Source organism: Hemitrygon akajei, chromosome 14, assembly GCF_048418815.1.
Source record: "Hemitrygon akajei chromosome 14, sHemAka1.3, whole genome shotgun sequence".
Taxonomy (NCBI): domain Eukaryota; kingdom Metazoa; phylum Chordata; class Chondrichthyes; order Myliobatiformes; family Dasyatidae; genus Hemitrygon; species Hemitrygon akajei.
In genome coordinates this window covers 32,293,050-32,307,472 of record NC_133137.1, presented here as the reverse complement: position 1 = coordinate 32,307,472, position 14,423 = coordinate 32,293,050, and the positions used below count along the sequence as shown (strand labels likewise).

The following is a 14,423-nucleotide window of genomic DNA, read 5'->3' as shown; positions in this document are numbered from 1 at the left end:
GGAAAGCTTTCCTTTAAACAATTTTGTAAGTGCTTCTTTTGGTATACGGAGGATGGAACGATTAAGTGCCTGCAGTTCCTGATGTGAGAAGAATCAGTTTAGGTCATTTCTCACACACTAGCTGTATTGGGCACTGTGTGAACCAGGAAGTCCATGGCCTACTTCTTTTAAGGACTTTTTTTATTTCTGTTGAGCTGCTTTCATAATATGGGGAAGCTCTCCACAATTATTGATGTCTAATTTACTTGTTTGTTGCCTTCCTTCCAATGTTACTATGATGTTTTAAACAGAATGCAATCAGTTTTTAATGGCTATTTTACACAGTGTATGAAACAATGTAAGACAGCTTTCTTGTACATATCACTTTAGAATAAAAAGGCTGATTCAAGAATGAATGATTATAAATCCCAGACTGAGATGGACACTCGATCGTTTTATGGGAAAGTTCTTCACAGGTTAAACCCTCCCAACCACTAAGTATATCTACATGGAATGCTGACATAGGAAAGCAGCATCCATCGTCGGAGATCCCCGTCTCCCAGGACATGCATTCTTTTCACTTCTGCCATCAGGAAGAAGACACAAGAGCCTCAGGACTCCCTCCACCAGGTTCAGGAACAGTTACTACCCCTTAACCATTAGACTCTTGAATAAAATGAAGGGCTTCACACTAGTCCCATCATCGAAAACTTCCCACGACCAATGATCTCACTTTTAGGGATTCTTTATCTCATTATCTCATGTTCTTGCTATTTATTACCAGTTATTTATATTTGCATTTGCAGAGTTTGTTGTCTTCTGCACTCTGGCTGGTCTTTCAATGATCCTTTTATACTAACTGTTCTATAGATTTGTTGAGTATGCCCGCAAGAAAATGAATCTGAGGGAAAATGATGAAAATGATGGCATATAAGTACGTACTTTGATAATAAAATTTACTTTGAATTTGAAGTTAAGTGTTCTGTGGAATTAGGCCAGAAAGGGCAGCAGGTGTCAAAATGGAGTAGAACGAAACACATCCGTTATAAAACTGTTTACATCCCGTTTTTTATATATCAGGCTTGTGAAAAGAGAATTAAAGTCACTTATTACAAAAAGCCGAAAGCCCAGGACACAGCCGCGACGCGTTCGGTGCCACAATTACATCAGGAGTGCAGTGGCCTCTCTGTGTAAATTCGGACCTCAGCGATAAACGGAGGTAATCATGTTAAGTTTCACTGCGAAGCGTACAGCCCAGGGTTAATCGAACGATGAAAGGCGTTGTTTCGACACAAGTAAACAATATTTGTGTCGATTCACAGGCTGAAGTACAGCAAACATTTTAATGCGCAAGTTTTTTTATTTCCCCGTTCTCGGGTAAGTTTCGATTTCGAGATCTGACGTTGCAAATAACACAGGAAACGTCCACAGTCAGAAGCAGGAAACTGTAGAAAAAATTATCTGCAGTTGTTAGAAACCAGAGAGAGCAAGTTATCATTAAGCGCAGAGAGCGGACACAAGGAATACTGTATCTCTGGTAGAGTGAGGCCACGGTTAAAATGACTGACAGGCGAGATGTAGTGAGGATGTTTCCCCTTACTGGGTAGCCTGGGACCAAGAGACATCGTTGACAGGAGGAATTTAACTCCGAGATGGAGAATGGAGAGCTCTCTACCCGGAGTGAAATGGAAACCCAGTAAATTTCATCCATTTTAGGTGCGACATCACCAGGTTCAGGGACAGTATTAACCCCACACTTCACTCACCTCAACACTGAACTGATTCCACAACCTGTGGACTCACTTTCAATGACTCTGCACCTGGTCTTCTGAATATTCTTCATTTAACTATTAATTGATATTTGCACAGTTAGTCTTTTTTTGCAAATTGATTGTCAGTGTGTAGTTTTTCATTAATTCTGTGTATTTCTGTGTTTTAAATGCCTGCAAGAAAATGAATCTCAGGGTTGTATATGCTGACAGATGCACACTTTGATAACAAATCAACTTTGAACTTGAGGTTCACGTCTACTATTATCGTAGGCATACATTGGCGGGCTGTAAATGCCATAACAATGAGTCTTTGTGGATAATAACAAGATGAAGACAAGCATAAGTTAAAATAAACTTAAATAAATTATCAATAACTTGCGTATGTGCAAATTAAACAGTGACAAATTAGACAGTGAAAAAAATATTCTGAGGTATTGCCAAGGTTCTTCAGATTGGTTCATGAACTTAACAGCAGTAGGAATGAAGATATGAGACGTGGGTCTTCAGACTCCTGCACCTCCTGCCTGATGCCAGCATCCAGGTAGTGGGGATCCCTGATAAGGGATGCCTCTTTCTGGGAACATTGCCTCTTGTAGGTGGGAGAGTCCTACCCCTGATGGAACTGTCTCAGTCCACCCTCTCCGACATTCCCACACAAATCTTCACAAAGTCTCTGCCAGACTCCCACAGTCTCAGTTTTTCCTCATCTGGCTGAAGTGCTACAGTCACAGAGCCCTTTCCACTTATCCCGTAATACTACTGGCTTTCAACAATCAATCTCAGAATTTTAATCCCAGAATTAAAACTAACAATGAACCTGGCATCAATTACTATATGCAAATGAGAATAAACTTATCCAAGTTTATACCATTGCCTGTTTTGAAATGTTTCCTAAAGTCACTTCTGAAATGAGAATCTCTAACTTTCAGACCATTTACAAAGGAGTGGACTCTCAAAAAGAGATGTGTTTATTTCTATCCGACCATTCAGTTCCACTTAACACAGAGTAGTATAGCACAGTCCAGACCATTTGGCCCAAGATATGTGTCGACCTTTTAACCTCGGCCAAGATCAGACTGATTCATCCCTCTCACAGAGCCCTCTGTTTTTCTTTCATCCATGTGCCTGTCTAAGAGACTGTTAAACCTCCATAATGTGTTGCCTTTACCCTCACTTCTGGCAATGCATTCCACACACTTACCACTCTCATACACATTCCTCCAATCACCTGAAAATTATACCCTCTTGTATTGGCCATTTCCACTTGGGTAAAGAAAGGCACTGGCTGTCTACTCTATCAGTGCTTCTTATTATCGTATACAGCTCTGTCAATTATACACCTTTACCTTGGAAACGTAAACCAAGTCACCCCTACCCTGTTAAATTCCAAGGATTTCAAATGAGACAGTTATTTCACCTCATAATTTAACTCTGGAGTCCTGCAATCATTCTGCATTGTGCTAATATTATTTTGTGACTGTCCGTGCTTGGTCATCACTATATGCTGTATGTGTTTTGCACCTTGCCCCCAGAGGAACGATGGTTCATATTAGTTGTATACGTATGTATAGTTGAATGAGAATAGACTTGAAGTTGAAGCTGAACATAAATGTTTGTTGCTCTCTCTCTGGGCTATTATATCCCATCTATGATGGTGCTGTTCAGAAATGGTCATGCTGAGACTGAACCAAAGTTCGTGCAACCACAATGAATCCTATGTCTTCTAATGTTCAACACCTCAGTATAAAGGACAACCATCTACCCGCACTTTGACTGTACCCCGAACCTGTAAAGATTACTTTAATGATTCCATCTTTTAAATACTCATGCTGCACTTCCAATATTTAGGCCAACGTAGATAAACTTAAATTCTCCTGCATGGATATCTATGTCCCAAAGTATTGCTTGTTCGCTCAAACAATTAACATTACCTGCCGGTGTAAATCTTGCACCTGTTGCCACGGGAACAAAGTCACCAGAGAGAAGTAGCTGGTGGATATGAAGCAGAAATGGGACATGGCAGGCATCACATTGAGACCTTTTCGGAGGAAGAGGCCTGCTCAGCACAAGACTACCTGACATTTTATATGCTGAAGATAAAAGGACAATTCTGTATTTACAATGTATTTCTTTGAACCACACGTAACTGTCACATTCCGTTCGGAGCAGGCAGCGAAGTGAGAGGGCTTTGGCTCAACGGGCTTAGGCGGTAACGGAACGAGGCGAGGTAGGTTTACCTGTGTTAAAGTTGGCTCACAAAGAGAGACAGCTTGGAGACAGGGTGTGAGGAAGGATAGGCAGGTGATAAAGAAGAGATGCACTCAGACCAATGGTGTTTATTTTAATGCACCAAGTATTGTGAACAAAGCAGATGATCTTAGAGCGTGGATCAGCACCTGGAGTGATGATGTGGTGGCCATTACAGAGACTTGGATGGCTCCAGGGCAGGAATGGTTACTTCGAGTGCCAGGCTGCCAGGTTTTAGATGTTTCAGAAAGGACAGGAGGGAGGCAAAAGAGGTGGGGGAGTGGCACTGTTGTTCAGAGATAGTTTCACGGCTGCAGAAAAGGTGAACGTCATGGAGAGATGGCCTACAGCAGGGGTGTCAAACTCATTTTAGGTCACGGGCCGGATTGAGCAAAATGCAGCTTCATGCGGGCCGGATCAGTCGGACGCGTGCGAACGCAGCTTTCGTTGCCTCCGTTTTTTCAGCCTGCTCTCATGTGTCTCAGTCTTTGCTATAACTACAAAGTGTTTCACTTTACAAATTCCGTTTCTTATGAAGAAGACTGCCGAGCAAGACTGCCAAATAAACACTAAAAACCCTGAAAACCTGGTACCTGAATAAACTCAGCATTAGCCATATCATACGCCATAGGCGCTTCGATTACTGCGGCCAGCTTTAATAGTAATTAGATATTATCTCGCGGGCCAAAGATAATTCCACCGCGGGCCGGATTTGGCCTGCGGGCCTTGAGTTTGACATATCTGGCCTACAGAGTCTCTGTGGGTGGAGGTTAGGAACAAGAAGGGGTCAATAACTCTACTGGGTGTTTTTCATAGGCCGCCCAATAGTAACAGGGATAGCGAGGAGCAGATCGGAAAACAGATCCTGGAAAGGTGTAATAATAACAGTGTTGTCATGCTGGGAGATCTTAATTTTCCAAATATCGATTGGCATCTCCCTAGAGCAAGGGGTTTAGATAGGGTGGAGTTTGTTAAGTGTGTTCAGGAAGGATTCTTGATACAATATGTAGACAAGCCTACAAGAGGAGAGACTGCACTTGATTTGGTATTGAGAAATGAACCTGGTCATGTCTCAGATCTCTCAGTGGGAGAGCATTTTGGAGATAGTGATCATAATTCTATCTCCTTTACAATAGCATTAGAGAGAGATAGGAACAGACAAGTTAGAAAAGCGTTTAATTGGAGTAGGGGGAATTATGAGGCTATCAGGCAGGAACTTGGAAGCTTAAATTGGGAACAGCTTTTCTCAGGGAAAGGTACAGAAGAAATGTGGCAAATATTCAGGGGATATTTGTGTGGCATTCTGCATAGGTACATTCCAGTGAAACAGGGGAATTACAATAAGGTACAGGAACCGTGGTGTACAAGGGCTGTAGTGAATCTAGTCAAGAAGAAAAGTTTACAAAAGGTTCAGAGAGCTAAGTAATGTTAGAGATCTAGAAAATTATAAGACTAACAGGAAGCAGCTTAAGTAGGAAATCAGGAGAGCCAGAAGGGGTCATGAGAAGGCCTTGGTGGGCAGGATTACAGGTATTCTACAAGTATGTGAAGAGCAAGAGGATAAGACGTGAAAGAATAGGACCTATCAATTCTGACTGTAGGAAAGTGTATATGGAACCAGAGGAAATAGCAAAGGTTCGTAATGAATGCTTTACTTCAGTATTCAGTATGGAAAAGGATCTTGGTGACTGTAGTGATGACTTGCAGCAGACTGAAAAGCTTGAGCATGTAGATATTAAGAAAGAGGATGTGCTTTAGTTTTTGGAAAGCATCAAGTTGGATAAGTCACAGGGACCAGATGAGATGTACCTCAGGCTATTGTGGGAGGTGAGGGAGGAGATTGCTGAGCCTCTGGCGATGATCTTTGCATCATCAGTGGGGACGGGAGAGTTTTCAATTGATTGGAGGGTTGCAGATGGTGTTCCCTTATTCAAGAAAGGGAGTAGAGATAGCCCAGGAAGTTATAGACCAATGAGTCTTACTTCAGTGGTTGGTAGGTTGATGGAGAAGATCCTGAGGGGCAGGATTTATGAACATTTGTAGAGGTATAATATAATTAGGAGTAGTCAGCACGGCTTTGTCAAGGTCAGTTCATGCCTTACGAGCCTGATTGAATTTTTTGACGATGTGACTAAAGACATTGATGAAGGAAGAGCAGTAGATGTAGTGTATATGGATTTCAGCAAGGCATTTGATAAGGAACCCCATGCAAGGCTTATTGAGAAAGTAAGGAGGCATGGGATCCAAGGGGACATTGCTTTGTGGATCCAGAACTGGCTTGCCGACAGAAGGCAAAGAGTGGTTGTAGATGGGTCATATTCTGTATGGAGGTCAGTGACCAGTGGTGTGCCGCAGGGATCTATTCTGGGACCTTTACTCTTTGTGATTTTTATAAGTGACCTGGATGAGGAAGTGGATGGATGGGTTAGTAAATTTGCTGACGACACAAAGGTTGGGGGTGTTATGGATAGTGTGGAGGGCTGTCAGAGGTTACAGCGGAACATTGGTAGGATGCAAAACTGGGCTGAGAAGTGGCAGATAGAGCTCAACCCACGTCAGTGTGAGGTGGTTCATTTTGGTAGGTCAAATATGATGGAAGAATATAATATTAATGGTAAGACTTGGCAGTGTGGTGGATCAGAGGGATCTTGGGGTCTGAGGCTCAAAGCAGCTGTGCAGGTTGACTCTCTGGTTAAGAAGGCGTATGGTGCATTGGTCTTCATCAATCATGGAATTGATTTTAGGAGCTGAGAGGTAATGTTGCAGCTATATAGGGCCCTGGTTAGACCCCACTTGGAATATTGCGGTCAGTTCTGGTCACCTCACTACAGGAAGGATGTGGAAACCATAGAAAGGGTGCAGAGGAGATTTACAAGGATGTTGCCTGGATTGGGGAGCATGCCTTATGAAAACAGGTTGAGTGAACTCGGCCTTCTCTCCTTGGAGCAACGGAGGATGAGAGGTGACCTGATAGAGGTGTGTAAGATGATGAGAGGCATTGATCGTGTGGATAGTCAGAGGCTTTTTCCCAGAGTTGAAATGGCCCTGGGCACAAGAGGGCACAGGTTTAAGGTGCTTGGGAGTAGGTACAGAGGAGATGTCAGGAGTAAGTTCTTTTACACAGAGAGTGGTGAGTGTGTTGAATGGGCTGCCGGCAATGATGGTGGCGGCAGATTCAATAGGGTCATTTAAGAGACTTTTGGACAGGTACATGGAGATTAGAAAAATAGAGCACTATGGGTTACCCTCGTAATTTCTAAGGTAGGGACATGTTCAGCACAACATTGTGGGCTGAAGGGCCTGCATTGTGCTGTAGGTTTTCTGTGTTTCTATTCCACCCCCCAATTGTGCCCACACACTAGCCAATGTTAATCAATATTGTCCGGTCCTTCAGTCAATTGTTTTTTTCACATCTCTACAATCCCATGGTCCAGAGCATTTTAAACTTAATCTACAGTCCATGTTCAGATCTGAAGATTGGTGGCTGAAGTTATTTGATAGATGTCCTAACTCCAAAATTGCCTTAACAGCACCCATATTAATTAAACAAAACCTCCCTTGTGTCAATCTGTCAATCATGAATAAACTTTACTTTCTTTCACATCATCTGAATCATTTATAAATATGGTGATTATTTAAGTTGACTGACAATGCATAGATCTGGACATTGATCCAAATGTATGAGGCCTATTGTCACTGAACAGTCTGGGCAGTCGGTATCTCTTTGTAAACTCTGGTGGTGGGGGTGGTTGCCAGGACAGCTCTAGCTTGTTTAAACCCCCAACCAGTTCAGTGACTTTCTAACCCATTCTGCCTCACCAGATTCACAGCAATGTGTTGACTTTTAACTGTTCACTGAATTGGCCAGTAAGCCAGTCAGGAGTAGTGATGGATAGTCATTGAATACTGATCTTGTTGGAGATACACACATCGTGTGAATAGAAAAAAGCCCAACACACGAAAAGGATCCTTACAAAATGGACATTTAGAACACAATGGGCAAATAATTCAGTGGTCATCGATCAGACTACACTTGGAATTCTGTGAACAGTTTTGGGCCCATTATCGGTGGAAAGAAAGTGCTGGTATTTGAGAAGATCCAGAGGAGGTTCACAAGAATCATCCGGGAATGAAAGGGTTAACATATGCGGCCCTTATGATGGCTCTCCGCTTGTACTCACTGGATTCTAGAAGAATGAGGGGGGAAATCTCATTGAAACTTATTGAGAATTGAAAGGTCTTAATAGACTTGATGTGGAGAGGAAGTTTCCTATAATGGGGCATTCGAGGACCAGAGCGCACGGCCTCAGAACACAAGGACGTCCCTTCCGGACAAAGATGAGCAGGTATTTCTTCAGTGAGACGGTGGTAAATCTGTGGAATTCATTGTTACAGATGGCTGTGGAGGCCAGGTCATTGGGTTTATTTCATGCAGAGTTTGATAGGTTCTTAATTTGTGAAAGCATCAAAGGTTACAGGGAGAAGGCAACAGAATGTGGTGGAGAGGGTAAATAAATCGGCCATGATGGAATGGTGGACAAGGCCCGATAGTCAAATGGCCAAATTCTGTTATTATCTTTTATAGTCAGTTAAAATAGTCCATATTAGCTCATTTGAGCAAATGAATATATGATGTCCGATTGGACTCTCTGGGGGGGCGGTAGATTGAGTAGGTCACATTTTGGCTCTGCTCCGGTCATTTTTCAATTTCCTTACCACCTTTTTATTATCTATATCAAGGTGTTTATAACACCTTTATATGCTTGAATTCTGAATTTTTATCGACAGAAGTGACTACCAGAGGAAGAAAGGCATTAGCTGAAGGCAAGGAAACCGGTAATGGAAACGGGAAGAAAGAAGGTGTCTTTGAACAGTCTCGACTCACTTTGCAGGCTATCTCGAATCCTTTGGATGAAAAACTCAGTAAAAATTTGCTGCTTTGGAAGTAATGTTAAAGGAGAATGAAGGTAGACTGGCAGCACTTGAAAAGGAGAACAAAAAACAGCAACGGCAACTTTCAGAGCTTACTGAAGCTGGGAAACAGAGAGATTGCAGATTGAATTCTTTGGAAAAGAAATTAACTTCAACCACTCATACATTGGGAGCAGTATAGTGTCAAGATTATTGACTTGGAGAGTCGTGATCGCAGACTGAATTTGCAAATAATAGGACTCAGTGACGACGTTGAGAGCGGGGGTCTTACTTTATTTTTTCTCAATTATTAATGGAGGTCTTTAGCTCGGAGGTTTTTTCTTCTCCTCCGGTACTCGACCGTGCGCATCGGGCATTAAGACCAAAACCATCGAAAGAGTTAAAACCGCGCCCTGTGATTCTTCGATTTCACTATGTGACTACTAAGGAGCACTTAATTCGAATTGCTCGCCAGAAAGGAATTATTGAACATCAAAATCTTAAGTTTTGTCTGGTTGAAGATTATTGTCCTGAGGTAATGCAAGAAAGATTGCATTTTAAATCGGTGATGTCGTAATTATATCAAAGGAATTTCTGATCAGCTTGCTATACCCCACTTGTCTGAGGGCTGTTCTGCCTGATAAACCATTTAAATGGTTTAAATCCGTGGATGACGCACAACAATTTCTTGAGGATCATTGTTTGAGCTTGGATGTCTAATAAATTCCCTTATGTTTGTATACATCTGGTTTATTAGTTAAAAACCAGTTTTTTGATTTGGACATTTGAAGTTCGTAGAACTTTGCCCTTGGGCTGATTCTGCTGGTGCTTTGCTTTGGCGTGCAAATGTTTATTATGTTTCTATGTTAAAGTTCCTTTCTTTTTCCTTTATTATTTTACTTTTATATTTTAATTGTTTGCTTTTGAAAATTATTAAGATTCTGACTTGGTGATTGGTTTTTTTTTAAAATATTGTATTCTGCTTCATTTTTTAAGACCTTGTCTTTTAAAATGGTCTGCAAATGGTTGGGTTTTTTTTCTTAACATGTCTTTGGCATTCCTTTCGCAATGCTTTGACTATGGGTGGTTTAAAAATTTTTTTTAAATTTAGAGACTTGCCCTCAAGACAGATGGGGGTAGAGAGGTTCTTAGATTGTCTTTGGCTGTCTGTTGGCCAGGTTTTGGGTCTTTGTGGGTGGGGAGGTATTTTTAGTTTAGTATTTTTCATTTGGGCTGATTTGAAACTACAAAAATGTCTGTATTGTCGTAATTTCCGGTTCCTCTTTAAACTTTTTTCCCTCTTTCTGATTCATGAGTTTCCTATGCAATATGGTTAACCCTTTACATAATATATGGTTTATTTAAGGAAAATGGATAATATTATTAACTTTGTTTCATGGAACATGAATGGTTTGAATCATCCAATTAAACGGAAGAAGATTTTTAATGTTTTTCATAGATTGAATGCTCAGATTATTTTTGTGCAGGAGATTCATGTGAGGAAGGAGGATAATCAGCGTATTTTTAGGTTTTGGAAAGTTCAACAGTTTCAATCTAACTCATCAACCAAAGTGAAAGGCATTTCCATTTTTATAGACTCCTTGATCTCATTTGTTCATTATGATACAATCTCAGACCCATATGGTAGATTTCTATTAATTACTGGTTTACATTATAACCAAAAAGTAGTTTTGGTTAATATTAATGCACCAAATACTGACTCTCCTGAATTTGTTTAGCATTTATTTGTTTCTCTTCCCAATTTAAATGAATACATGTTAATAATGGGCGGAGATTTTAATTGTTGTCTGAATCCTATGATGGATAGGTCTGCGCCCAATCAGGAACTTCCAAACAAATCTCCTACTTTTATTAATTCCTTTTTAGTTGACGCCAGAATTTTAGAAATTTAGAGGTTTTTACATCCTAATGATAAATAGTTCTCTTTCTTTTCTCATGTATATCATAATTACTCTAGAATCGATTACTTCTTTATTGATTCTCAATTATTTTCGTCTGTCACTGCCTGTGAGTATGATGCAATTGCCATTTCCAATCATGCGCCTTTGAAATTATCAGTTAAATTAATTGATGTAACTTTTAGTACTAGACAATGGCGGTTCAACTTTATAATGCGTCAGGATTTAAATTTTGTTAATTTCATTAATGAACAGATTGCATTTTTCTTTTCAAATAACTCAACAGAAGAAATTTCCATTGGGATATTATGGGATACCTTTAAAGTATATAATTGTGGGCAAATTATTTCAAACTCTGCTGGACTGGATTGAAAAAACAAATTAATAGTGAAATAGGTACATTGGTTGATAAGATTAAAGAAATTGATTTAAAAATATTCTATTTCTCCCAATCTGGAGCTTTATAAAGAGAGAGTTGAACTTCAGATGCAACATAGTTTGTTATTAACATCCCCGATTGAAAATCAATTACTTAAAACTAAGAGTAAATTTTATATACATGGTGATAAATCAGGTAAATTATTGGCCAACCCATTGAAAGCTACTTTGGCAAAATGTCAGATTAATAAAGTTCTTAAACGGGATGGTATTTTGACAGTTGACCTTGATGAAATTAACAAATCTTTTCAAGAATTTTATACCAATTTATGCCAATCAGAATTTCCTGATGATACTACCATAATGCATGAATTTTTAAGGAAATTGAATATTCCGAAATTACCAGTTGCTGAACATTTAGCATTAGATGCACCCATTACTGAAGAGGAAATAAAGCAATTTTTTTTTATGAACTCTGGTAAAGCACCTGGCCCAGATGGGTGTACAGCTGAATTTTTAATATCTTTTTCAGATTTACTTTTCAGATCTTTTCAGATAGCGAGAGGATGAATAAAGGACAGGTGGGGACTACACGGTTCTGGAATATTGTGTAGTAGAGGAAGGTGGGGCGGAACAAGTGATAAGGAGGACTCGTGTACAGAGGGATGATCTGACGGAACATGGAGTTAAATGTGTTGCAAGAATAAGTAAATGTAGGAAGGACAACAAAATTCTAGGGGCGTATAGCCCGATGGGAGTTCGGGGAGCTGGGTTAAGCACAATAGGCAGCGATTCAAACAGAGAGAGGAGAAATGGGTTAAAAATTCTATATCTGAATGCACGAAGTGTCAGGAATAAGGCGGATGAGCTTGAAGCCCAGGTGCGAATGGGTAACTATGATGTTGTTGGGATAACGGAGACATGGCTGCAGGGAGATCAGACCTGGGAAATGAATGTACAAGGGTATACGTGCTATCGTAGGGACAGAAATGTGGGCAGAGGGGGTGGGGTGGCCCTGTTGGTGAGGAATGAGATTCAGTCCTTTGCAAGAGGGGACATAGGGTCAGGAGAAGTAGAGTCTGTGTGGATAGAAGTGAGGAACAGTAAGGGCAAAAGGACCCAAATGGATGTTGTCTACAGGCCACCAAACAGTAGCATGGATATTGGGTGCAAGTTGAATAGGGAGGTAACATTGGCATGTGGCAAAGGTAATGTCGCAGTAGTTATGGGGGATTTCAACATGCAGGTGAACTGGGAGAATCTGGTTGGTGCTGGACCACAGGATAGGGAGTTTGTAGAGTGCCTACGGGATGCATTCTTGGAACAGCTTGTACGAGAGCCGACCAGGAACAAGACTATTCTGGATTTAGTGTTATGTAAGGAACAGGATTTGATAAGCGATCTCGCAGTAAAGGAGCCATTAGGAGGTAGTGATCACAATATGATAGGCTTTCATCTGCAATTTGAGAAGGATAAGGGCAGCTCGGAGGTGTCAGTGTTGCAGATGAACAGGGGAAACTATGGAGCCATGAGGGAGGAGCTGGCCAAAGTTGACTGGACGGATAGCCTAGCAGAAAAGACAGTGGAACAGCAATGGCAGGTATTCTTGGGAATAATGCACAAGGTGCAAAATCAGTTCATCCCCCAGAGAAGGAAGGATTCAAAGGGGGGAAAGGGGCCTCAGTGGTTGACAAAGGAAGTCAGAGACTGCATAGCATTAAAAAAAAGGAAATATGACAGAGCTAAGGTGAGTGGGAGGACAGATGATTGGGAAGTTTTTAAGGAACAACAGAACTTAACTAAAAAGACAATACGGGGAGAAAAAATGAGGTACGAATGCAAGCTAGCCAGGAATATAAAGGAAGATAGCAAAAGCTTTTTTAGGTATGTGAAGAGAAAGAAGATAGTTAAGAACAATGTTGGGCCCTTGAAGAATGAATTGGGTGAAATTGTTATGGGAAACAGAGAAATGGCAGAAGAATTTAATGAGTACTTTAGACCTGTTTTCACTAAGGAAGACACAAGCAATCTCCTAGATGTATGGATGGGCCAAGGACATAGGGTAACAGAGGAAATGAAACAGATTGACATTCGGAAGGAAACGGTGATGAGAAGACTGATGGGACTGAAGGCTGACAAATCCCCAGGTCCAGATGGTCTGCACCCTAGGGTACTAAAGGAGGTGGCTCTGGAAATTGCGGATACATTGGTAATCATTTTCCAATGTTCCTTAGATTCAGGATCAGTTCCTGAGGATTGGAGAATGGCTAATGTTATCCCACTTTTTAAGAAAGGAGGGAGGGAGAAAACAGAGAACTATCGACCTGTCAGCCTGACATCGGTGGTGGGAAAGATGCTAGAGTCCATTATTAAAGATGAAATAGTGGCATATCTAGATAGCAGTGATAGGATTGGGCCGAGCCAGCATGGATTTACCAAGGGTAAATCATGCTTGACTAATCTGTTGGAGTTTTTCGAGGATGTAACCAGGAAGTTAGACGGGGGAGATCCAGTGGATGTAGTGTACCTCGATTTTCAGAAGGCATTTGATAAGGTCCCACATAGAAGATAGGTGGGTAAAATCAAAGCTCAGGGCATCGGGGGGAAGGCATTGACATGGATAGAAAACTGGTTGGCAGATAGAAAGCAAAGGGTAGCGGTGAATGGGTGTTTCTCGGAATGGCAGGTGGTGACTAGTGGGGTGCCACAGGGCTCGGTATTGGGACCACAGCTGTTTACCATTTACGTTAACGATTTGGATGAAGGCATAGAAAATAACATCAGCAAATTTGCTGATGATACTAAGCTGGGTGGCAGTGTGACATGTGATGAGGATGTTAGGAGAATTCAGGGTGACTTGGATAAGCTGGGTGAGTGGGCAGATACTTGGCAGATGGCGTTTAGTGTGAATAAGCATGAGGTTATCCACTTTGGGAGTAAGAACAGGAAGGCAGATTATTATCTGAACGGTATAGAGTTGGGTAAGGGAGTAATACAAAGAGATCTCGGAGTCCTTGTTCATCAGTCACTGAAGGTGAATGAGCAAGTGCAGCAGGCAGTGAAGAAGGCTAATGGAATGTTGGCCTTTATTACAAAGGGAATTGAGTACAAGAGCAAGGAAATCCTCTTGCATTTGTACAGAGCCCTGGTGAGACCACACCTGGAGTATTGTGTACAGTTTTGGTCTCCAGGGTTAAGGAAGGACATCCTGGCTGTA

The 14,423-nt window shown here is 41.2% G+C and overlaps 1 protein-coding gene across 1 annotated transcript in view; it reads left to right on the top strand.

Moving 5' to 3' along the window:
• The window catches only part of LOC140738463 (polyubiquitin-B-like), a 65,535-nt gene that overhangs the window by 20,399 nt on the left and 30,713 nt on the right, over nt 1-14,423 (top strand). Inside the window, exon 3 of the mRNA XM_073065765.1 lies at nt 4,271-4,278. Within this exon, the coding sequence (XP_072921866.1) occupies nt 4,271-4,278 (8 nt within the window). The remainder of the gene's footprint in view (nt 1-4,270; nt 4,279-14,423) is intronic.